Here is a 25,652-nt window from a genome sequence, read left to right as displayed (position 1 = left end):
AGAGCCAAAGCACTTGCCTTTTGAACTACATTCAAGGCAATTAGAGACTGGGATTAAACAAACACCCAACACCAGCATCTCAGCAGCAAAAGGGATTATCTTGGTTGGCTGGGGCATGGAGCTGTGGTGAGGCCAGGTTGTCCCACGGTGGAGATCTCCCTGTTCCGCTTGCTCAAGTCCAGCAGAGAGGCAGAGACTGTCCCCAGCCATAATGGGCACCCTAAGCTGGCTCTTCTGGGCTGGGCTGGGCTATCTGAGCTGTTGCTGTCTCCTCCAGGTGCAGGCACAGTTCCCTCGTGCCTGCATGACAGTGGATGCCCTTCGCTTGAAGCGCTGCTGCCCAGCCTTGGGGATGGAGCCAGGCAACATCTGTGGGTCCCTCCAGGGCAGGGGACGATGTCAGGAGGTACAGGCAGACACTCAGCCCTGGAGTGGCCCCTACACCCTTCGAAATGTGGATGACCGAGAGCGGTGGCCCCTCAAGTTCTTCAACCAGAGCTGTCGGTGTACAGGTGAGAGGGGTGTAAGGGTGAGGGAATGGAGTTGGATGGCTCTGCTAACCCTGATCCAAAGACTAGAAACATCCCTCATGGCATACAATGTCAAGAAGGCTTCAAACACTATCAGTTTCCTAAGACTACTGTCGTGTTCATGATACTTAGTGAGCAGGGTGGCTCAGCTTGATAGTGCATCAGACTTTTAATGGGAAGGTTGTGAGTTCAAGCCTGCAGTGGGCAGTAGCGTTCTCCCTACTGTAGTCGTGAGGTCTGTGGCGACAGGTTGGACTTGATGATCTTTGAGGTCTCTTCCAACCTTAGGAATACTGAAGAACAAAATATTGTCAATGCTTTTTCAGAGCAACGGTTGAGTAGAAAATGTTTCTTTCATGCAACTTGTGAGTTTTCCTCTTTGCCCCTGGAATTGTCCCTGTAGCTATCACCTTTTTCCACAGGGTTTGAGACAACTTCAATACTGCGTTCAAATCTCTGTCATGGTGCAATGAACCTGATCAGTTTGCATTGATCAGAGATTTATTCCTCTTGGAGTAGTACCAGTACCAGAACAAGAGGACACAGTCTCAGGCTGCACCAGGGGAGATTTAGGTTGGATGTTAGGAAGAAGTTCTATACAGAGAGAGTGATTGCCCATTGGAATGTGCTGCCCAGGGAGGTGGTGGAGTCACCATCATTGGAGGTGTTCAGGAGGAGACTTGATGGGGTGCTTGGTGCCATGGTTTAGTTGTTTAGGTGGGTTGGATTGGTTGATGGGTTGGACGTGATGATCTTGAAGGTCTCTTCCAACCTGGTTTATTCTATGTATTATATATATATATATATATATTTCTTTTTTTTCAGCACAATATACCCCTGGGCACTGAAAATGTGTGGATGTCTGCCATTGTGTTTCCCAGGGTTGCTATCTAACTCTATAACTCATTTCAATCTGAAACAGGCCTGTACAACCACCAGAATCTTTTTCTTTTCCTCTCTGTCTCCAGCCACTCTTTTTCTATATGACTTTATGTGGGTCTCTGTGTTCATGTGCTAGAGGTGAAATGGATTAGAGATGTGCTTGAAAGCTAACCTGACCCAAAAGATCAGATTTTTGTAAGATCAGTTTACTAGCAGGAGGAAGGGAATACAAAAGTGAAGTCAGGGGTGGATCAGGTGCCAGGGCCTTTTCAACAACAACTTTTGTTGAAGGAGCATTAAAATGAATGGGATTCACAGCTTCTGCCCTAACTGGCAGAAGGTGGTACCAGGAGTCAGACAAAAGGCACGTTTCAAGCACTGAAGTCACTTGCTAGGCAGATTTCAAATGAAGCCTGGGAATACTTGTTGGAAACATAAAGTTATTTGGATTTTCTATCATGGGAAGAATAGCCTGCTTTTCTTCAATGGTATTCTTAGAACTAGCTGAACTGTTTTTTTCTAAAATACACCTTTGCTCTCACTGTCATAGAAGCCCAGATCAATCTACAAGGAAGCACTTCAGAAAATTTCAGCCAAAAGGGTTAAGTTTAGCAACCTTGTTATCAACTGAAAGCAGAGAGGTAGTGGCAAATTACTTAAATGGATATATAGCACTACTGAAGCTTCTCAAAATAATAGCAACAGACTTCAGAGCACAAAGCCATCTCTATCTCTTTCTGTGACTCGATTTCAAATGCTTGTGTGGAAGGTCTTTTCCAGATACTGCGCCAAAAAAACCCCAACCAACTGATGTAAGTTTTTTTCTTTTTTCTTTTCTTTTTTTTTTTTTTTTTTTAAATTATTATTTTAAATGTTCTTATATTCCTCAAAACACTAATGCCAAGTATCTTATGCAAGAACAAACCTTGAGCCAGAAAAGCATTGAAGCACATGGGAATTCACCAGTATTTATTTTGTTGAAGCGATTAGGGCATCAAAACCTGGGAGCAAATTGAAGAGCAGTATTGGCAGACACAGTCTGCATAGATAGACATTCATTTGTCCAAGCATTTGATACTTGCAGGGCTGGGTCCCAAATTATATGTCCAGAATGTAGTGTCATTTCATTCAGCCTTCCTTCTGAGATGTCCAGTGTCCTTAGTTCTTTGCATGTGGTTTCTTCTGCTAAATTTTTATGTCACTTGTATTTCTCTTTCTTCTCACAGTCATTATTATCTAAATTTAACAGTGATAAAACATTAAGGTGAAAGTTATCCTTAAGGATGATTTTCAGAAAGGTTTCCTGGGCTTTATTTTGGTTGATGCTACATGAAAAAGCATTTTAGGAGAATGCTACAAAGTTTACATCTACATGCGATTTGAATTAGGTCTGATGCTTTTACAGTGCTGGTGACCATGTGTCTGTGTTTATTACTATCTGGTTGTATTTTCCTGCCTCTGTTTTACACACTAGTTGGCTGTTTGCATACCAGGGTTTTAAGTTGTGTGACAAGGTCTTTATTAGGCACCTAGAGCTATGGTCCCTATGGTAAGTAACATAAATTAAATATCCTCATTCAAAGGGACATGGAACAGTGCACACTTCTATTATTGAAGGTATCTTATTTTTCAAATGAATATTATGTTCAGGCTGCCTATTTGAAATAGTTCCTGACTTGTGCTGACCCCAACCCATGCCAAGGCTTGCTCTAGCATTTTTAACAATATAAGCAGTCATGTTCTGGTGCTATATTGGCATTGTTTGATTTATATTTTAGACATAGCTTAAGAAATAAACTATGGGAACTCCAATGATTCTGTTTGGTTAAACAGTGCCATTTAAATGTGTCACATACCTGTATGTTAGGAAACCTAGCTGGAGTGGTGAGGAATAGGGGCCAGGGTTTTTCCTGGAGGATTCTGGAATTCTTGCAATAAGATCATCCATTGAATTTTCTACTAAAAGCTTAGTAGTTAAGGATAAAAGGAATGCTGAAAATGTGGCCATTTATTGTAGCTGCTCACTGAGGAAAAATGCCTTTAAATCACATCCATCCAGGGCTGGATGCAATGCTGAGCATTTCTGAAAAAATGAGAATCCCAATCACAAACAAATATGAGTGGTTATTGTAGGGTCAAGTTATTTTAATATATATGTATTTTTTTTTTCTCCTCAAATTAATGTAAATTTTATAAGAAATACCAAACCAACCAACCAAAAAAGACAAACCAAAGCAACCCACATTTATTCTCCATTTCTAGGCTTTACCAGATAATGTACATTAATCTTTCTTTAACTGGGGAGAAATCTAACAAAGTAAGGTTAGTACACTAGAAAGATCCAGCTTTACTTCCCATTTTCTGTACAAAGAGCTATGGTCAAAACCAGAGCTGTATGTCTATTGTCAGGATGCTGTTTGCTGCATGTTCCACTCAATGTGTTGGTAGCAGCAAAAAAATATCATCTCTAGAAAAAACGTGGTTATGGCACAAATGTAGCTGGGAGGTAGCAAAGAGGTTTTAGTTCTTGTCTAATTTCAGTTTTGAATCTGTTGCATGTATCATACTCACCTAATATTAATTAAGCTTATATAAATTCTTAAACTGATGACCATTCCTGCCAGCATGCGGTACCACATGAAGTGGCATATGGTAATTTGTTTTTCAGTAAGGTGTGGATGTTGAGCTACACAAAATATTGGATGCGCCAGTCTAACCTGAAAACTGACACTTGTAGCTAATTACACAATGAAGAAGTATTTCATTAGGCTAGCTAAATTTAGTTTAGAAGAATACTGGTTTAGAAGAATGATGAACTAGATAGAACAGAACAGAACAGAACAGAACAGAACAGCATAGAATAGAATAGAATAGAATAGAATAGAATAGAATAGAATAGAATAGAATAGAATAGAATAGAATAGAATTAACCAGGTTGGAAGAGATCTTTGAGATCATTGAGTCCAAATAGTTATTTTGAGTTCTAAAGGATAAAGTTGTACTAATGGGATACAGATCTGCTATAGCATAAAAACTACAGGAGATTATTGTGAAAAAAACCCACTGCAGTCAGTCATGCAGTTGCTAGTACAGATTGTGACAGTGAATAAACAGTGATGTTGTTTGAGTTCATTGAGGAATTAAACATAATTATATATTTTTTCCCTGATACTTTCTAAGGCTGACATGTGGATATGTACTGAACATAATTATTTTGTTTTTTCCCCTTAGAAGTTATTTTTGGGAAAAAAATCTTTTCACATCCCTGTGCAATATATAATCTAATCAACATATAATCTAATCAACTTGGGGACAGAAGGTTTAAATTCTATTGTTTAGCTTTAACCAAATTGCTAGTTAAATCATGTAGCTGATATAATGGCCCTCCCAGTAGGTAAAAATGAGCTTTTGAAGTAGTTATAAAATAATTTGCTAATTGTAGGGCAGCATATCTGTGGGATAATGCTACACTGTATTACCTTGAATTCTAAAGTAAATTTAAATTTACACTGTAAATATACATAAAAAATATACCCCCCTATATAAAGTATAAACACATACATTTACATTATAAATTCAAAGTAATATGTATACTACCCTGGTGATACTGTTAAAAGCTTGTGATAGGCGCAGATCTTCCACATCCTACAGCCTAACAGTATGTCCAGCTAAAGAATCAGACAAGAGAGAAGAGATGGTCATTTGTCTCACATGTTAGCAATCCTGATCCTACCCTTGGGATGCTGTAATATGCCGGTGTTTCAAATATAATACAAGTTCTGTTTTAAAGCAATGGCTAAAGTAGTCTGAAAAGGAGTCCTTTCTAAGTGCATCTAAGTGCTGTATGTTAAAATGGTCTCTGTGGAAAGAAGAGGAATCGCAGCTGCTTAACTTTCATTTTGATAGAAAACAAGGCAGAAGGTGATGAATCATAGAATCATAGAATCAATAAGGTTGGAAAAGACCCCAGAGATCATCAAATCCAACCTATTACCTAACACCTCATGACTAACTAAACCATGGCTTCAAGTGCCATGTCCAATCCCCTCTTGGACACCTCCAGGGATGGTGACTCCACCACCTCCCTGGGCAGCACATTCCAATGTCAAATCACTCTTTCTTTGAAGAACTTTCTCCTCACCTTGAGCCTAAACTTCCCCTGGTGCAGCTTGAGCCTGTGTCCTGTTGTTCTGGTGCTGGTTGCCTGGGAGAAGAGACCAACCGCCTCTTCTCCAGGCTAAACAACCCCAGCTCCCTCAGCCTCTCCTCGTAGGGCTTGTGCTTGAGACCTCTCACCAGCCTCATTGCCATTCTCTGGACATGTTCAAGTATCTCAATGTCCTTCTTAAATTAGGAGCCCAGAACTGGACACAGTACTCAAGGTGTGGCCTAACCAATGCTGAGTACAGGGGCAGAATGACTTCCCTGCTCCTGCTGGCCACACTATTTCTGATGCAGGCCAGGATGTCATTGGCCTTCTTGGCCACCTGGGCACATGGCTGGTTCATGTTCAGCCAGCAGTCAACCACTACTCCCAAGCCCATTACATGATCACAGAAGGAGATCAGGTTGGTCAGGCAGGACCTGCCCTTCCTAAATCCATGCTTGTGGAAACAGCCTGATTTGCCCAGCTTGACTAGGAAAGAGCACCATTAATGATGGTGAGATTAGGCATGGGAAAAGACAGCTCCTGAATCATGGGGCTCCATCTCAAGTCAAAAGGGCTAGTGGGGAAGACACCCCAGACGATTTTTTTCTTTTTTTTTTGGTACTACAGTGGTCATTCCTGAAAGCAGTAGACCAAACAGGGACCATCTGAATTCAGTGACATGGTCTCCTGCGTGTGCCAAAACAATCCCCCACACTATGTTCTCTAGGAACCACAAGAGAGGAGAATAGTTTCTGTTGTCCCTGGCACAGCCTCAGAGAGGTGGTACACTGAGTGGCTAAATGTTAGTCACTGAACAAGAAATAATGCTAAAGTGTGAATCCTTGCATGTTCCTATGGTCCTTGTGTTCCAAAGGATCTTCAAAGGATCTCACTGTATTACTGAAAATATCCACTATATGCTACATCCTCATAATAAAAGATTACTTTGCCTGCTCTCCTAGGGCTGTACCATTGAAATCCACAATCACCAGTGAAGCAAACATTGAAGTTAAGTTGTAAAAGACAAGGACATGCATTTCATAGTGTTGACATGTGGGAAGTCCACAGAGTAGTATGTAAACTTTCTGAAAACAGCAATGCATCATTTCCAGACCAGTGACCTGGTAGAGTGCTTTAGAAACAAATGATGAAAAAATGGTTTGGGTGGGACATAAAACCCCTGAGTCTGAGTACTGCAGTCATTCCTGTGAGAAATCCCACAGAATTCCATCAGCTTCTTGCTATTTAGGCTGCTGTGTAATGACAGGCCTGTGATGCATGGAGTCTGTTGGAAAAAAACAACAAACAACAACTTTCAGTTTTATGAAATGTTATTATTGTGTGCATTTCTGACAAGAGAACATTACTGAATAGGCCTGAGTATGTTACAGAAGCATTCAGAACAATCAGCAGAAATACCGCAGTATGCAATACCACTTTCCCTGGAAATCAGCTCCTCCTGCTTGCCAGTTTCTCCTTTACAGCAGTTCTCCTCCGTACTCTCTAAAAGCTCATGTCCCATTGAAGAGTGTCTGGTGAACTGGCAGACAGAATGGACTTCTTGGATTACCTCACAGATGAGGTGGTTAAGGGAGAAACTCTTGAAGAGCATCAATTGAAAATAATTAACACCTGCCCAAGGGAAATGGGTAGAGTCATTGGTTCATCTGGCTCCAGAGACCACACAGGTGGAGAAAGGCTGTTTGGTATCTTTTTTTCCCCCAAGAAGATGACTCAATATATCAGGCTTTTGAGAACTTCTTTTCATAGACTGAGGACGCACATAAAGTATACATAAAGTATAGATAAAGTATACATAAAATATAGATATATTGCCATCAAGAACCATGTAGATTCAAAGGGCCCTCACTGAGAGAGGAGTAGGTACCATCAGAGCCTCAACAAATGACTGGTGGAGCCTTGTTTGCTCCCCTATAACTTTGTTTAGGAAGAGATAGCAGCCCAGTGTTCCAGAGATTCATGGTCTGTGTATTCACAGAATCACGAAGGTTGGAAGAGACCTCAAAGATCATCAAATCCAACCTGTCACCACAGACCTCATGACTAAACCATGGCACCAAGTACCACGTCCAATCCCCTCTTGAACACTGCATACTGCAGCTTGTGCAACATACATGGCCTAATTAGGCAATGTTGCAAGATACTCCTGATATTTGTCATCTGGTCAGTACAGACAGGAGTATGTGATGAGCCCTAATTGCTATATTGAGTTGTCAGGAATGAGCAAGAATACAGGTAATGGAATACACTAAATCCACGACAGCAGTTGTTCTCTTCCTCTGGGATTCTTGGAACATCATGACAAAAATCAGCCTTCTGTGTTGCTTCTCCCCCATCTCAGTCTTTGCCCTCATCATAATAACATATTAATGCAATCTTATTTTTTCATGAAACTATGAACTACTTGCTTTTTCTGGTGTCAGTGTTTCTCCTTCTAAACCTATGCAGGGTCATGGATTTGGGTGTTTTCTGTCCTGTCTGAACATGGCAGCTGAGCTCTGCCTGCGTCAGGACAAAATATATGTCATACCCCTAGGATCTGCCCTTATGGTATGTCATTGGGCTGTGCACAATTCAAAACCTAGATGAAGCCTTCACTTTCATCGTCTCTGACCTTGGCACTGATCCTAAGCTTCATGATAGCATGTAAACCTCTAGATCTTAGAGTCTCTGAACTTACCATAAGCTCTCCAAACCTACAGTTAAGGGTCTTCATGTCCTCTTGGTAGGATTCACAGTAGTCTGTCACAAATGTTTAGAACTCAGCAGCCCTTATCCTAGAGCTTGCCATATGCAACACAGCATTCACAGTAATAGCCCTTGTAACCTTGGAGGGTCTTTGAAATTGGTAATAAACCCTGTATCTCCTGACAATCTGAAATCATTAGTGTCAGCTGTTCTGCTCATAGACTCAACCCGAAGCCTAGGAATCTGTGTCCTAGACTTAATAAGCCATTTCACCATCTTCATGTTAGCCTGAATCCTATCCCAGGTGTAGCAGCACCAGTATGTGCAAGGAGCAGTGAGACTTGGTGCAGTTTTGAAGACAATTGTTGTGAGGTGACTATGTGGGCTTGGAGGGGCAGTGGGGTTAGAGGGTTTCAGTGCAGATTTTGGAGAAATGAGTGGAGGTTCCAGAGGCCACCTGGTTGCCCTTCTGCTCCCTCCTTCCCTTGGCTGCAATGCCCATTGTCCTATGCTGCTATTATACCCTCAGCCTGAATACAATACCCGCTGCAGGAATGGTCAGTTGTTCTCTGACTCCCTCAGCAAAGGCAAAGCAAGCTGCAGCAGAGCCTTACAGCAGTCTGCTGTGGTGGATGGGAAGCCACGCTTAAGGCAAACTCTGCTCTCCTGGGTTCTTCCACTACATTAGAGGGTCTGAACTAATAGCCCAGAGTGGACCCAATTGCTTGCCTTAGGAACAATGCCAGTGGGGAACTGCAGTACTGCAGTGTTTCTCAGGCTCTTATTGCAGCACCATTTAATAACACTTAAAGCATGACCTGCAGTGTTCCTGGTGCTTGTCCTGGATTGCACTAGATCCCAGATACACTGTTAACAGACCTTAGTTTTGCCCCTAAGAGAGATGTTTTGTTTAGAGATTTTTTTTCTGTGCTTAAGGATCCATGTGAATGAAGTCTTTTCTGGCTTTGATCCTAGAAGTCTGGGAGTACTTGGGAGCAAATTGAGCAAAGTACTTCATTACTGTGCTTAACCCGAAGTGCTCAGTTCTCTGTTCCGTGAGACTGAGGGCTTAGTGGAGCTCTGAGCACCTTTGGGCCCACTACCCAGTGTTTCACCTCCCCAGCCTGCTGAGTGTGATTCTTGGCCCTGACATGGCTCTAGGATGTGAGCCATCCTTCTGGTTAGGAAATTGGCAAAGCTACCAGCCTGCTCAACTCCTGTCCTTTCTAAGAACTGATGTCTCTGGGGAAAAAATGTGCTAATTCCTAATTCTTCTGCATTTCACTGTTAGATTTCCCTAAATGTCATAAACATTCTCACACCTGTTGCAAACTATTTCCCTTTTTATTCAGGAAACTTTGCTGGCTATAACTGTGGTGACTGCAAGTTTGGCTGGACTGGCCCTGATTGCAATGTGAAGAAGCCACCAGTTGTCAGGAAGGACATCCACTCCCTTACAAGAGAGGAGAGAGAGCAGTTCTTCAATGCTCTAGATCGTGCAAAGACAACCATTCACCCAGACTATGTAATTGCAACTCAGCACTGGATGAGTCTGCTTGGTCCCACCGGAGAGGAACCACAAATTGCCAACTGTAGTATTTACAACTACTTTGTCTGGCTTCATTACTACTCAGTCAGAGATACACTGTTAGGTTAGTGTTTTTCTTATCCAATGAGTTCTGCAGATAAAGGAAAGAGTAAAAAGTATCATTGATGAACAAAGGTAAGTATGATTAATGTAGCTGTGCTACTTCATCAAGCAGTGAGTCCCAGGAGCAGATTTGTGGAGTGAAACAGTTGAGGGTGAGAAGCTTTTGGCCATCTGCAATTGAAGGAGATGTGTTTCAAGTTTACTGGGGTCTGGTCCCCACTCCCTGTGGCAGCTGGGACACACCAGCCACACTCTTGGTGCATCTTCTATCTGACAGGGATGCATTTTGCAGGCTATTGGGTAAACTGAAGTGTTATCAGGTAGTGACTGAGTTAAAAAAGATGACCCTGTTACATGGGACAAGGGTGTAGCAGCAGTGGGAAAGGGGCTCTTCAGTGATGAAGGCATAGACCATGCAGAGATGTTTGGAACCAGAGTGGTACTGCCTTCTTTGTCTTTCAGCATGTCATTAAGAATGGAATTTGCCTGACTAACCACAGCCAGTGCTTTCTCCCTGATCAGGATTCCTAGTTCTCATTACTCTTCTAGGCAGAAGTAGCTATGACAGCCCAGTTTTGCAAAACATGAGGAAACAGCAGTATGAGTTTTCTGCCCAGCAGTCCTATAAACAGGCTGAACAACCCATATCTACCTCCTTGATGGAGGGTATCTGCTTCTCTGCCCTGGGTTTTCTTCAGACTCCCCTTATGACCCAGTTCCATTTTGCTGGGCTTAAGGGGGCAATCTCTGGCATATCAAGAAGAAAGATCTATCTAGCACAGGATGGTCATGTGGAAAAGGAAAGAAGCTGCTGCAGTGATAACACACACATCTGGGTTGAAACTTGCTTCAGTGATAAACAAATGTATATGTGGTTTGAAGCCCCCTACCATTTGATTGTGTTAGTTCTGGAGTGTAATATACAAGAAACAACAAGCATAATTTGAAGAAAACCAGCAAAGAACACGTTGAATTACTACTGGAAGGTTATGGGAAATGCTGAGGTTCTCTTGGCAGAGACACGGTCTAATTTTTGCCACTGAGCAAGAGAATAATATAATGTGGTGCATATTAGTAAGAAGCTAAGATTGTAAACAAGAAGACTGCCTCTTAAAACCAAAATCCACTAAATGGATAAGAAATCTTCATGATATCAAGCTGATGGAAATGGGAAGTTTTGAGAAGCACTGGAGTGAATATACACGGAGGAGTTTGTTTCACTTGTCCTATGCAAGTGTTGTAGCATCTGATATGTGCTCTCTTCCCAAAGGTACAGAGCTGCAGTTATTTATTGAACTCCACTTGAGGCAACAGAAGAATGTGCTGTCTTTCTCTTGAGCCTCATTTGGTGCCTAAGTGCTTATTTTATCTTCCATTTGTAGGACCTGGCCGCCCCTTCACGGGTATTGATTTCTCCCATCAAGGACCTGCCTTTGTTACTTGGCATAGGTACCATTTGCTGTTGCTGGAGAAAGACCTACAGGTTAGCTGAACAGCCTTTTCCCCTTTCCTCAAGCAGCTTCTCTCTTTTGCTACATGGCTTTGTTGAGTCAGTCAAGGGTAAGCTATTTCCTAGGACAAGGTCTTACTCAAACTCCCAGGAGTGTTTGCTCGCTGATCTTTTTTGGTTTAAAGCAAAATTAGTGCCTTCAAGATACTGAAAGATAAAGAGTTTCTCACTATAAACAATGACGTGAAGGTTATCATGGATTTTTTTTTCTTTATCTTTGCAACAGAGAATAGAAGATGTGAATTAATAGTAATTATTAATAAAATCAATACCTACATGTAAAACTGGGTAGCAGATATTGCCTGCTGACATTGCAGATAGCCTGTAATTAATACAACTCTAAATATTACTCCCCTAAAATGTACCATACTTAAATTTAATACATGCATATATTTAGCAGTACATCTTTTAGATAAATAGATGTTAACATACCCAACAGTAGGTTGCCAAAGCATTGACTCATTTCCATTTGCATTACATTGGCAATATTACTGTATATTAACTTTGCAGATCTCTAATGGAAATGGTTAGTATCAAAATAGCTGCAGGATCTTGCTTGAGTTAAATTGCATCTAACAAAGAAGCACAAGCAAATGCATAGTATTCCTCTGTTATTACAAGTTCAGATTCTTCCTCAGGGCTAGTATCTCTGGAGTGAAAGCAAACCACATGCACAACTTTGCCTATTATCACTTACATCATTCAGAAAGCTTCTTTGTTGCTTAAGGCTCAATTCATCTCTGCTCCTCCATTCCTACTTGGGTTCTGAGTTGGTAGAAAGCCTAATACAGCCAAAAGAAGTGCAGTCCAACAGTGGAGAAAACGGTGAAAATGCCATTGCTTGGACTGACTTAATACCCCAATCTTTTGAAAGGAGTTGGAGCAGCACTGTGACAAGTGTTATTGAAATGCAGACTGAAAAGCAGAATATCCAGTGAATACCCCATGAAACAACTTGCAGGAGTCCCTTTCTTTCTCTTTCTTTTGAAGGTGGTTCCCTGCTAACACATTTCTGTCCATTGCAGCGACTGATGGGCAATGACTCCTTCGCACTGCCCTACTGGAACTTCGCCACAGGTAGAAACGAGTGTGATGTCTGCACAGACCAGCTTTTTGGAGCATCACGACCAGATGACCCAGGGCTGATTAGCCTGAGTTCCAGATTCTCCAAGTGGCAAATAGTTTGCAACAGGTGTGAGAATGTTTATGACAAGTTAACATCCTGACCAAACCTTGCTTTCATTCAGTAATGATGGTGTGGGCTGCTTGCTCAGTGTGAGTAAGTGGCAGGAAAAGAGCCAAGACATCTCTCAAAACTGGGAATCATGGTCTGTCTGTGTGTAGATGGTGCTGTCTAAACTTTTCCCCCCTGGTATTATGGAAATATATTTTTAAAAGATGATTCTTTTGGTGCAGGATTTTAGTGGATTCAACCAATGTGAGGCTGCCAAAAGTCTGAAGAGTTTATACATTGGCAAGTATCCCTTTAAAGAAGAAATGCCTGCATGTCAGTTCACTGTAACTAATACCCAACTGATTTTGGCAGCAGAAGCAGAAAACTGTTTTGGCATATAAGAAGCTAGAGACAGGATGAAAAATCTGTTCTCTCGTATTTGGTAAGACCTTAACCCTGATATATTTAGTGCAGTTTGGGGGCTGACTTTGAAGTGGCTGAGATTTCACATGGAAAACAAGACAGAGAAAGCCAGGAGCTTGCTGCCAGCTCTCTGTAGGTATATGCCAATTTGGGTGAGAGCAGGGCTTTGACAGGGGATTCATATGCAGGACTGGGGCTCTGTGACACAAGTTGCTGCTGGTTACAATACCCATATATAATACAATATAACATTCTACTGTCAGCTCTGGGACAGTGTGCAGTCAGTCAGACAGAGGTACCCAGAGTTCAGGGCTTTTTCAAAGAGTCTCTGGGTACCTAAAGAGCTACTTGAAATTCTAGCTTTAGGCACTAGTTGGCTTTACATCTTTCCTCTACTTTTTCTCTAAGACAAATAGGATTTTTTTGTCCATTTTTTTTTCATCTTGAAAACAGCTTTTGCCTTGCCTGAGTTAAACAGAGAAGGGCTTTCATTTACTTCAGGTGTTTCTGAATAGTACTGATTTATATTCACAAGTTTTACTCCTGTTTTTCCCCTTCTCCTTCCCTCTTTCTCTCCCTGATATGAAGGACTTGCTCCCTGCAACAGTGGCATGTCCTCTAGGCCTTGACACAGAGGTTGTAACACATTGCAGTTACTTTTATTCTAAGAGAGATGAAACATGGAAAGTGAAATCCTGTTTTCTGTCATTCATTGCATTTTAGCTGCCCATCCCACAGAGGGACTTTCCAGTTTTTTCCCCCTCCTCTTTGTTAAGAGTTAAAAAAATAATTAGGATTGAAAGTTTAGAATCTAATCGAATCAAATAGAATAGAATAGAATTAACCAGGTTGGAAAAGACCTTTGAGATCGAGTCCAACCTATCATCCAACACTATCTAATCAGCTAAACCATGCCACCAAGTGCCCCATCCAGTCTCTTCCTAAACACCTCCAGTGATGGTGACTCCACCACCTCCCTGGGCAGCACATTCCAATCGCAAATCACTCTTTCTGTGAAGAACTTCTTCCTAACATCCAGCCTAAACTTCCCCTGGCGCAGATTGAGACTGTGTCCTCTTGTTCTGGTGCTGGTTGTCTGGGAGAAGAGACCAACCCCCTCCTGGCTACAACCTCTCTTCAGGTAGTTGTAGACAGCAATAAGGTCTCCCCTGAGCTTCCACTTCTCCAGGCTAAACAATCCCAGCTCCCTCAGCCTCTCTTCGTAGGACTTGTGCTCGAGGCCTCTCACCAGCCTCATTGCCCTTCTCTGGACATGTTCAAGTGTCTCAATGTCCTTCTTAAATTGATGGGCCCAGAACTGGACACAGTACTCAAGGTGTGGCCTAACCGGTGCTGAGTAAAGGGGCAGAATGACTTCCCTGCTCCTGCTGGCCACACTATTTCTGATGCAGGCCAGGATGCCATTGGCCTTCTTGGCCACCTGGGGCACACTGCTGGTTCATGTTCAGCTGGCTGTCAACCACTGCTCCCAAGCCCTTTTTTGCCTGGCTGCTCTCCAGCCACTCTTTCCCCAGCCTGCAGCACTGCACGAGGTTGTTGTGGCCAAAGTGCAGAGACCTGGCACTTAAATGTGTTAAATCTCATGCCATTGGACTCTGCCCATCTGTTCATCCTGTCAAGGTCCCTCCGCAGAGCCCATCTACCCTCTAACAGATCAACACGTGCCCCCAGCTTGGTGTCATCTGCAAATTTACTGATGATGCACTCAATCCCCTCATCCAGATCATCATTAAAGATATTGAAAAGGATGGGGCCCAGCACTGATCCCTGGGGGACACCACTAGTGACTGGCTGCCAGCTGGATGTGGCACCATTCACCACCACTCTCTGGGCTCGACCCTCCAGCCAGTTTCTAACCCAGCACAGAGTGCTGCTGTCCAAGCCATGGGCTGACAGCTTGGCTAGGAGTTTGCTGTGGGAGATGGTGTCAAAGGCCTTGCTGAAGTCCAGGCAGACTACATCTACAGCCTTCCTCACATCCATCAGGCAGTCACCTGATCATAGAAGGAGATCAGGTTGGTCAGGCAGGACCTGCCCTTCCTAAATCCATGCTAGCTGGGCCTGATCCCTTGGCCCTCCTGTAAGTGCTGTGTGATTGCAATCCAGATGACCTGTTCCATAATCTTGCCTGGCACTGAGGTCAGGCTGACAGGTCTGTAATTCTCTGGCTCCTTCTGGCCCTTCTTGTGGATGGGCATCACGCTGGCCAGCTTCCAGTCATCTGGGACCTCTCCAGTGAGCCAGGACTGTTCCAAAATGATGGAGAGTGGCTTGGCCAGCTCATCTGCCAGCTCTCTCAGCACCCTAGGATGGATCCCATCTGGTCCCATCAACTTGTGGGGATCCAAGCGGCTAAGGAGATCTCTAACTACCTCCATCTGGATCACAGGGAAAAAACTATGCTGCTCCCTGACTCCATCTGCCAGCTCAGGAGGCCAGTTGTCCAGAAGACAACCTATATTACTATTAAAGATTGAGAGAGAGAACGTGTTAAGTACCTTTTCCTTTTCCTCATCTTTTGTTGCAATATTCCCCTCCATATCCACCAAGGAGTAGAGGTTGTCCTTGTCCCTCCTCTTACCATTAATATATTTGTAAAAGTATTTTTTGTTGTCCATCACAGCAGTGACCAGTCTAAGCTCTAAATGGGCTTTTGCCCCTCTAATTTTTTTTCCTACATGACCTAGCGACATCCTTAAACATTTAATGGATTACCTCACCTTCCTTCCACAGATGATACACCCTCTTTTTTCCCCTTAATACAGTCAGAAGTTCATTGCCCATCCAGGCTGGCCATCTGCCCTGGCGGCTCATCTTCTGGCACATTGGCACAGCCTGTTCCCGAGCCTTCAAGATTTCTTTCTTGAAGTAGGTGCAGCCCTTCTTGACCCCTTTGTTTTTAAGGGCTGTTTCCCAAGGTACTTTCTGAGTTAGTTCCCTCAGTAACCTAAAGTCTGCCCTCTGGAAGTCCAGAGTGGAGGTTTTGTTGCTGCCCCTCTTAGCTTGACTGCATATTGAAAACTCAATTTTTTCATGGTCACTGGACCCCAGACAGCCTCCAACCACCACATCTCCCACCAGCCCTTCTCTGTTTGTAAAAAGAAGGTCAAGCAAAGCCTTATCCCTGGTAGGCTCACACAGTGGCTGGGATAAGAACCTATCCTCCACACAGTCTAAGAACCTTCTCAACTGCCTCCTTTCTGCTAAGTTTCCAGCAGATATCAGGCAGGTTAAAATTGCCCATAAGAACAAGGTCTGGTGATCTTGAGACAGCCTCTAGCTTTCTATAAAATGATTCATCAACATCTTCATCCTGGTTGGGTGGTCTTTAACAGACTCCAACTAGGATGTCAGCCTGGTTGGCCTTCCCTCTAATTTTCACCCACAAGCACTCAACCTGATCATCCTTAATCTCTAGTTCCATGGCATCTAGAGCCTCCCTGATGTACAGGGTTGTTGTACAGGGATGGTTGTGAAGTCAAAATTTAAAAGATTGGTTTAAATTATCTGGCAAAAGCTGTTCTTCCAAATGCCTCAGGAGGGATCCCTCAGGTATAAAGGGAGTGGTGCTTACCTTTCTAAAGCATCCTCTCTTTGTGGACAACAAACCAGATAATTCTTGGTCTTAATGACTGATAAATATATAAATATAAATATATTAACAATAAGAAGAGGGGCAGGAAGAACCTCCACTCCTTGTTGGACCTGGAGGGGAACACGGTGACTGAAGACAAGGAAAAGGCTGAGGTCCTGAACGCCTTCTTTGCCTCAATGTTTAACAGCAAGGCAGGAGTTCAGGACGAGTGGCCTCCAGAGCTGGGCGATGGGGTCGGGGAGCAGTGTAGTGCCCTGGTAATCCATGAGGAATTAGTTCGGGACCTGCAGAGCCACTTGGACACTCACAAATCCATGGGACCGGATGGGATCCATCCTAGGGTGCTGAGAGAGCTGGCAGATGAGCTGGCCAGGCCACTCTCCATCATTTTCCTCCAGTCCTGGCTCACCAGTGAGGTCCCAGGTGACTGGAAACTGGCCAATGTGGTCCCCATCCATAAGAAAGGTCGGATGGAGGAACCTGGAAACTACAGGCCAGTCAGCCTGACCTCAGTGCCAGGGAAAGTGATGGAGCAGATTATCCTGGCGGCAATAACTGCGCACCTGAAGGATAGCCAAGGGCTCAGGTCCAGACCGCATGGATTTAGGAAGGGCAGATCCTGCCTCTCCAACCTGATCTCCTTCTGTGATCAGGTGATCCGTCTGGTGGACATGGGGAGGCCTGTGGATGTGGTCTACCTGGACTTCAGCAAGGCCTTTGACACCGTCCCCCACAGCAAACTCCTGGCTAAGCTGTCAGCTCGTGGCTTGGACCACTACACTCTGTGCTGGGTTAGGAACTGGCCACAGCAATCCCATGCAGAGGTACAGGCTGGGGTCGGAGTGGCTGGAGAGCTGCCAAACAGAGAGGGACCTGGGGGTGCTGATTGACAGGTGCCTAAACATGAGCCAGCAGTGTGCCCAGGTGGCTAAGGAGGCCAATGGAATCCTGGCCTGCATTAGGAATATTGTGGCCAGCAGGAGCAGGGAAATCATTATGCCCCTGTACTCTGCTTTGGTTAGGCCACACCTTGAGTACTGTGTCCAGTTCTGGGCCCCTCAGTTTAAGAAGGACATCAAAACACTTGAACGTGTCCAGAGAAGGGCAACAAGGCTGGTGAGAGGCCTTGAGCACAAGCCCTATGAGGAGAGGCTGAGGGAGCTGGGATTGTTCATCCTGGAGAAGGGGAGGCTCAGGGGTGACCTCATTGCCCTCTACAACTACCTGAAAGGTGGTTGTAGCCAGGAAGGGGTTGGTTTCTTCTCCCAGACAACCAGCACCAGAACAAGGGAATACAGTCTCAAGCTGCTCCAGGGGAGGTTTAGGCTCGAGGTGAGGAGGAAGTTCTTCACTGAGCGAGTCATTCGTCATTGGAACGGGCTGACCAGGGAGGTGGTTGAGTCACCGTCCCTGGAGGCGTTCAAGAGGAGATTGGACGTGGCACTTGGTGCCATGGTCTAGTCATGAGGTCTGTGTTGATAGGTTGGACTCAATGATTCTCGAGGTCCTTTCCAACCTAAGTTATACTGTGATACTGTGATGGTCCACAGAAGACACAGAGCCACAGGAAGCCATGACATGGTGGCCATGGGAGTTGCTATAGCTGAGGCCTGCTTTATACCACAGGAGAAAAAAACAAGTTGTCATCACTCTCTTCTGACTTTTGCCTCTGTCTGTTTCATGCTCAGCTTGGATGACTACAACCGCCTGGTCACGCTCTGCAATGGGAGTGATGAAGGGCCGCTGAGGCGGAGGCTTGCTGAGGGCTCCAGTGAGCAGCTGCCCACTGCAGAAGATGTCAGGAGGTGCCTTTCCCTGCAGGAGTTTGACAGCCCTCCCTTTTTCCGCAATTCCAGTTTCAGTTTCAGGTTTGTCTTTCAACTCCTCCAGCGGTGGCTGGGTCATGGGTTTTTCTTTACATGCGCATTTATCAGCATGGTTATGTGATGCTGCTTTTACCTATCCACAGGAATGCGCTGGAGGGCTTTGATAAACTGGATGGAACCCTTAACTCATCGATGCTGAGCCTTCATAATCTGGCTCACTCTTTCCTGAATGGGACCAGCGTTCTCCCTCATGCAGCTGCCAATGATCCTATCTTTGTGGTATGTGTCTTAACCCCTGACTGAGTGGCAGTGGCTCAAAGGCAGATATCTCATTAGACATTTGCAGAACTGAAGTGAATTCCCTAAAAACAAGTCCTTCAAATAGAAAATGAGAAATATTTCATCTTCTCTTGAACAATGCTATGCCCATGTAATGGTCAAATAAAGAGGGGAAAAAACCCTCAGAGTAATTTATAAAATATAAAACAAGTTTCTAGGGAGAAGAGCTGCTATTCCAAGTCAGATTACCCTCAATCATTTCATTAGGTGATATCTAAATTAAATGGCTTATAGCAGACAATTTTACAGGTTGGGGATGGACCTGCTGGAGAGCAGTAAAGGAGAAAGGGACCTGGGGGTGCTGGTGGATGGAGGGATGACCATGAGCCAGCAAGGTGCTATTGTGGCCAGGAAGGCAAATGCCATTCTGGGGTGGATTAGAAGGGGTGTGACCAGTAGGTCAAGAGAGGTTCTCTTCCCCCTCTACTCTGCACTCATGAGGCCACATCTGGAATATTGTGTCCAGTTCTGAGCCCCTCAGTTCAGGAGGGATGGTGAGCTGCTTGAGGGAGTCCAGCACAGAGCCACAAGGATGATTAAGGGAGTGGAACATTTTCTGTACAAGGAGAGACTGAGGGAACTGGGGCTCTTTAGCTTAGAGAACAGCAGACTGAGAGGTGACCTCATCAATGTTTATAAATATATAAAGGGTGAGTCCTGAGAGGATAGAGACAGGCTCTTCTTGGTGGTACCCAATGATAGGACAAGCGTCAACGAGTGGAAGTTGAGACAGGAAGTTTCACTTAAATGTGAAGAAAAAATTTTTTCACTGTGAGGGTGACAGAGCACTGGAACAGGCTGCCCAGGGAGGTTATGGAGTCTCCTTCTCTGGAGATATTCAAAATATGTAATCTGGTGTAGGTTACCCTGTCCTGGAAGGAGAGTTGGACTAGATGATCTTTTGAGGTCCCTTCCAGCCCCTGAGACTCTATGATTCTGTGATAGCAGATAATTTTACAGCAACAGGGGGTAGTTGTTTTAGAGCAGTAGACTTAATAGCGTGTTTCTTTGTTTCAAAATTCACAGGCTAAAAGGAAGCACACCTTATCCAGGGTCTCTTGGGAACTAGAAATAATGTGATTTCACTCTTTCATCGGTTCACTGTGCTGCTTATCACTGCATGCATTGCCTGTGCTGTGATAAGCAGCACAAACACTGATCTGCAAATACAAAGCCAACTGTTGGCTCTGCTGACACATCTTTTGCTCCTAATAAATTCATGCAATTTTATTTTCCTCTTTCTTAGATTGAACCATGGTGATTATATAAAGAAATTCTACTACAATTAATATTTTTCTTATCTTCAAGCTTGTAATATATATATTAATTGGTCCAAATACTTGTGAAGTGGTTCTCCAGCTTATTTTCTACCAGGATATCTTTCTTACGCAATGTAATTTTATATGCAAGAGCATTTTGTATAGGATATTTTCTAAGTTTTTTTCCAGGGTTGCAATTAAAAAATCCTATGAGATCTTCAGAAATTAATTTGAATTGCCCCAGGCACTTGTAATACTTGTCTGAAACAGCTTTACTCTGTTAGTGCTTTATAGATCTGTAAACTCTGTGAGCAAGACCTGATCAAATTCAAGGGTACCTGGAGCTATGGCGCTGGTGACACACTAAAACAAGCATGAAGGCATCAGATTCCAACAATTTTCCATACCTGTTCAGAGATGAGAGAGATTAAAATATGTTTGAGAGGTGCATTCAACTGAGTGAGCTCAGTGAGCCCTCACCTTAGAGGACACACCTGCCCGTTCAATGCCAGCTGATATTAAACCATCTGAAGAAACAGCTTATTATGAACAAGTGGCAGCAAGGATATATACAGCAAAATGTCCCATGCAGGAGTTCATTTTACACCATTCTAATGACCTTTCCTGGCTTCCCATTCTATAAATCCCACCTAAATTAGATTTCTCTTCTACCTCTTTCAAAAGCTGCTGCCACCTTGGGTGAGGGTGTTTTAAATGCTGTTCAGTTCTGAAAGAGCTTAGTAACTGTGCATGCCTACATCTGGATTTGCAGGTTCTTCACTCCTTTACTGATGCCATCTTTGACGAGTGGATGAAGCGATTTAACCCCCCTGACAACGCCTGGCCTGGGGAGCTGGCCCCCATTGGTCACAACAGACTGTATAACATGGTCCCTTTTTTCCCTCCTGTGACCAACAATGAGCTCTTCCAAACAGCAGAGCAGCTTGGTTACACCTATGCCATTGATCTGCCAGGTATGTCTTGGAGGTGTGGAGGCTATTCTAAGGCCAAGCAATGAGCCAGCTCATAGAATTGTAGAAATATAGAATTGTTTTGGTTGGAAAAGACCTCTGAGGTCACTGAGTCTAACCATCAGCCTAACACCACCAGGACCATTAAAGCACATCCTGAAGTGCCATGTCCACATGTTTCTTGAACATGTCTAGGGACAGTGACTCCACTGCCTCTCTGGGGAACTTATTCCAATGCCTGACCACTTTTTTTATAAAGAATTTTTTCCTAATATCCAATCTAGACCTCCCCTGGCACAATTTCAGGCCATTTTCTCTTGTCCTATCACCTGATAGCTGAGAGAAGAGACCGACCTCTTACAGATAGTTGTAGAGAGCAATGAGTTCTCCTCTCCTTCTCCTCTTGTCAAGATTAAACAATCCCAGTTGCCTCAGCTGTTCCTCATAAGACTTGTTCTCTAGACCCTTAACCAGATTTGTTGCCCTTCTCTGGATGTGTTTCAGCACCTCAATGTCTTTCGTGTAGTGAGGGGCCCAAAATTGAAACAATATTCAAGGTATGGCCTCACCACTGCCAAGTACAGGGCCATGATCACTTCCCTTCTCCTGCTGGCTACACTTTTCCTCATACAGGCCAGGATGCTGTTGGCCTTCTTTGCCACCTGAGCACACTGACTGCTCATGTTCAGACTGGTGTTAACCAACACCCCAAGGTTCTCTTCTGCCAGGCAACTTTCTAGCTGCTCTGTCCCAAGCCTGTAGCATTGCATGGAGTTGTTATGACCCAAGTGCATGACCCAGCACTTGGCTTTGTTAAACCTCATACAACTGACCTTGACCCATCTATCCAGCCTGTCCAGATCTTTACAGAGCCTTTCTACTCTCAAGCAGATTAACATTCCCACCCAATTTAGTGTCATCTGCACACTTACTGTGGGTGCACTCAATTCCTCATCCAGATCATTGATAAAGATATTAAAGAGAACTGGCCCAAATACTGAGCACTGGGGAACACCACTAGTGACTGCCTGACAACTGGATTTAACTCCATTCACCGCCACTTTTTGGGCCCAGCCATCCAGCCAGTTCTTAACCTAACAAATTGTCCACCCAGGCCAATCTCCAGTAAGCTGAGACTTTCCCACTGAGCCAGGACTCTTGGTGAATGATGGAAAGTATCTTGGTGAACACTTCTGCTAGCTCCCTCAGCACCCTCAGATGTATGCCATCCAGCCCCATAGACTCATGTATGTCCAAGTGGTGCAGCAGGTCACTAATCATCTCCTCTTGGACTATGGGGGCTTTGTTCTGCTCCCTGTCTTCCAGCTCAAGGGGCTGTGTAGCTTAGCAAACAACTGGTCTAACTACTAAAGTCTGGCAAAGAAGGTATTAAGCCCCTCAGCCTTTTCCTCATCCTCATGTTTACAATGACACAGGCACGTGGAAGATAAAGCACCTTTCACCTACTCACTAGCAATCACACAGTTAGTTACCACTCCCTATGTAAGATATGGTAACTGCAAGCATGCAAAAAATTTGCTCTGCTGTAAACTTGCATCAACTTGAACTGCCCAACACTGACAACAGTATGCCTTTTGGGTTGTGGGGGCTTTGATTTTGGCTCCTGCTCCCAGCACTGTTTGTGCCTGTTACAGGATCCTTTAACCAGCCAATTTAAACCCCATTTTAAAGATTTTCCATGTCCATAGGTATAATGTGCCTTAGAATTTGTCTATACATTTGAAATTGCCTTTGACACAAGTCAGATAATGACAAGAAGTAAGAAAGCAAAGTACTTATGTACAAAAGCCAAAAATCACAACAGGAGTTACAAATACTTTTAAAAGGTACAAGTATAAGAAATGCATGAAAACCATGCTTCAGCTTGCTTTACCAAAGATTAAATCAGAGGGTTTTTTTTCCTCCACCTCAGTATTCCTTTGAGAGGCAGTTGGTGCTTTCCTAACCTATATGACCAGGGATTTCTTCTAAATACTTACCATATCTATGTATTTTCAATCTGTGGAGACTGTTTCAAGATCTATAGACTATAAAAGATTGAAATCCTTGTCCTCAGGCTGTATTCATGAAGGGTAGCCCTGACTTGTGGAGGTATGCTGCCTGCTTTTCTCAGTGGAGCCCCCAGTATTTCCCCTGAAAATTTTAAATTCCCCTTTTATAGAGTTTAAGTTTTCCTCCATTTGGACTACTGTCCTGCCTCCTGCTTTGAAAAGGCTGCTGCCCCTCGGACATGAGCTGCTCTGAGAGAAACAAAGGCAACTTGGACTGCTGCCTCTCAACTCCCACTTCACTGTGAATCAACACATCTACCCTCTCTGCATGGTCTGTGTTCAGACAATAAAGTTTTTACACATAAACCCTTCTCTTCGAATTAAATGTATAACTTGCTAACTCTACTTCATGTAACTGCATTATAAATCAACATATTTTAATACATTGCTGGATCTTACTTGAAAGATGGTAAAATGGTAAACAGTTCATTTTGGGACCTGACTGAATTTAGCATGACTGCCCTCAACTCCTTGGTTGACCGAGACTGCACACAACTTGTAGTTGCTTTATAGTCAGTGTGACATCTCTCTGAGCCATCAATCTTCTCACGCCCATACACCTAACTAACTTCTAAATACCTGAAGTCCTTTGGAGAGGTATTTTTTTGTGAATATTTAGTCAAATATAACTATTGCCATCTCAAGTATATGTAACATATTTCAGAACAAATAGAGTAGGCAATTTTTGCTTCTGAAAGCATGAACAAAAACATAAAATTCAGCTAAGTGGAACAGTGTTATTATAAGAATGGGCAACATTATCTTAGAAGATCGTGGTTCTCCAGAAGTGGTTCAAAATCAGAAGATGCAATCTGAAGCCAGTCAGCAGAACCACACACTAAGTAATGTTTTCAGTTTAAAGTTTGACAATAGGTTGATTTGTGGTCTAGATGACAATTTGAGGGTTTTCTTTTGACTGAAGTGGCTTGGTTGGAAACAGCTATGTTGAAATGTCATTATAGAATTAATTGCTTAAATAATTAATAATTTTGGCCAAATTAGGTAAGACAATCTTTATTTTTTCTGTTTATCTTATCACTGTTAATCTTTCCTGGTCTCAACACTTTAATTTGTGTGAAAGGTTGAAGTCTACATTCAGCTGTAGACTTCTCTGTCAGGAAGCATCTCTGGCTCTCGTATGTATGTTGTTTACACAGTGCACTACCAGCTTCCCCTGTGGCTAGTGGGGCTCTAAGCCACACAAGTAATCATAATTACCTGGCTGTGGGATAATTTTTTTTCTCCCATGTGATTTCACAAATGAGATTATGGGCTGTCCTCACTTCACGTGCTTCATATTTCCAGGTTCCCTTGAAGAAACCCAAGCATGGGCTGTCATGATTGGATGCACAGTTGGAGGAGCACTTGTAGCTCTGGCTATGATCATTCTGATGCTTGTGCTTTTCCAGCATCGAAGGCAGAGAAGAGGCTTTGAACCACTGATGAATGTGCACTTCAGCCCCAAAAAGTACATGGAAGAGGCCTAGTGCCCTCACTTTGTTCCTTTGCTTATTCTTGTAGGGAATGACCTTGATTGCTTTGTTTTTGAGATCTTAGCTAAAAATTTATCAAACACTCCTTCGGCAGCTGGTTACATTGTTATCATTCAGGTTTTCGCATTATCTCATGAATTGTAAGATAGGATGTCTCTGGGTACATATGTGCAAGGCCCAAGGCAGGCCTGACTTCTCTAATTACCAAACTTTATCTGGAGTGTGTGACACTTGTAAGTCATCCTTTATAGATTTAGAGATAAAGACAGCTAAGAATCTAAATAGAAGAAAATCAACTTGAATTACCAAGATAATTTTTCAACTTAATGTGGTTTTGATTTCTTTTAGCAACTCAGAGATGTGCTGAAGGTTATTAACTTTGCATATATATTTGAATACCATTATATTACAGTTATCAATAATTAAATTAATAATATAGTCTTTTATTAAGGTTCAAAATGCTTCATGTCTTTTGACAAAATACTGTAGAAACTCTCTCCAGTCTATTTTAGAAGATCAATGCCATATACTATTTCTAATAAAGCCAATGTTAGCTGGAAGGAAACCTTCCAGCTCATGTCCTCCCAAAAATTAAGACCAGGAGTTCCCTGGCAGCTTGATACACACTTGAATTTTACCTCTTTGTTAGAGACCTGTCACAGAAATTGAAAATGGTGCTAATCCTTCTCATGTTTAGCTCTGATCCACCGATTCATTAATTTAGACCTAAATTTCCAAAGCCCAGGGCACAGGACTCAAGACAGAGATAGCTCTTATTAGCTGGGTCTGCAGGTGGGGTATTACATTTGGAGACAGCACTCCTTAGACCTCATCTTAAACATTCCTTTATACACTCCCTATTATTTCTTTTAGACATAGGTTTGGACTGTATTTGGGTGGCACTCCTATGTTACCTTGAAAGAGGCTTGTTACACAGCAAATGAAAAACTGAATGGATTGTTTCAGATTTAGTGTGTGTGGTGTCACATTACTTGAGGCTCAGATTTTGTGTTCTGTAAAGTCCTGAGTCTTAGAAACACTCTGCTT

General features: G+C 43.3%; 1 protein-coding gene across 1 annotated transcript; it reads left to right on the top strand.

The window, feature by feature from the left end:
• Window positions 1–25,652, top strand: DCT (dopachrome tautomerase). The gene is made up of 8 exons (XM_068166884.1): window positions 1–512; window positions 9,624–9,923; window positions 11,305–11,405; window positions 12,458–12,624; window positions 18,334–18,513; window positions 18,615–18,750; window positions 20,842–21,043; window positions 24,418–25,652. Exons 1-8 carry the CDS (start codon window positions 212–214, stop codon window positions 24,597–24,599), a joined length of 1,569 nt encoding a protein of 522 aa, XP_068022985.1. The 5' UTR covers window positions 1–211; the 3' UTR covers window positions 24,600–25,652.

Source organism: Melanerpes formicivorus, unplaced genomic scaffold (genome assembly GCF_026170545.1).
Source record: "Melanerpes formicivorus ecotype bairdi unplaced genomic scaffold, bMelFor1.0.p_v2 SCAF_110, whole genome shotgun sequence".
Lineage (NCBI taxonomy): Eukaryota > Metazoa > Chordata > Aves > Piciformes > Picidae > Melanerpes > Melanerpes formicivorus.
Note: the sequence above shows the minus strand (reverse complement) of the source record. Positions and strands in the feature narration are given on the sequence as shown.

What these genes read in the sequence shown, in the direction of transcription:
- DCT (XM_068166884.1), top strand. Translation starts at nt 212, where the DNA reads ATGGGCACCCTAAGCTGGCTCTTCTGGGCTGGGCTGGGCTATCTGAGC. An exon ending in AATTCCAGTTTCAGTTTCAG is followed by an intron (nt 18,514 to 18,614) that starts GTTTGTCTTTCA and finishes ACCTATCCACAG; the next exon opens with GAATGCGCTGGAGGGCTTTG. An exon ending in CTATGCCATTGATCTGCCAG is followed by an intron (nt 21,044 to 24,417) that starts GTATGTCTTGGA and finishes TCATATTTCCAG; the next exon opens with GTTCCCTTGAAGAAACCCAA.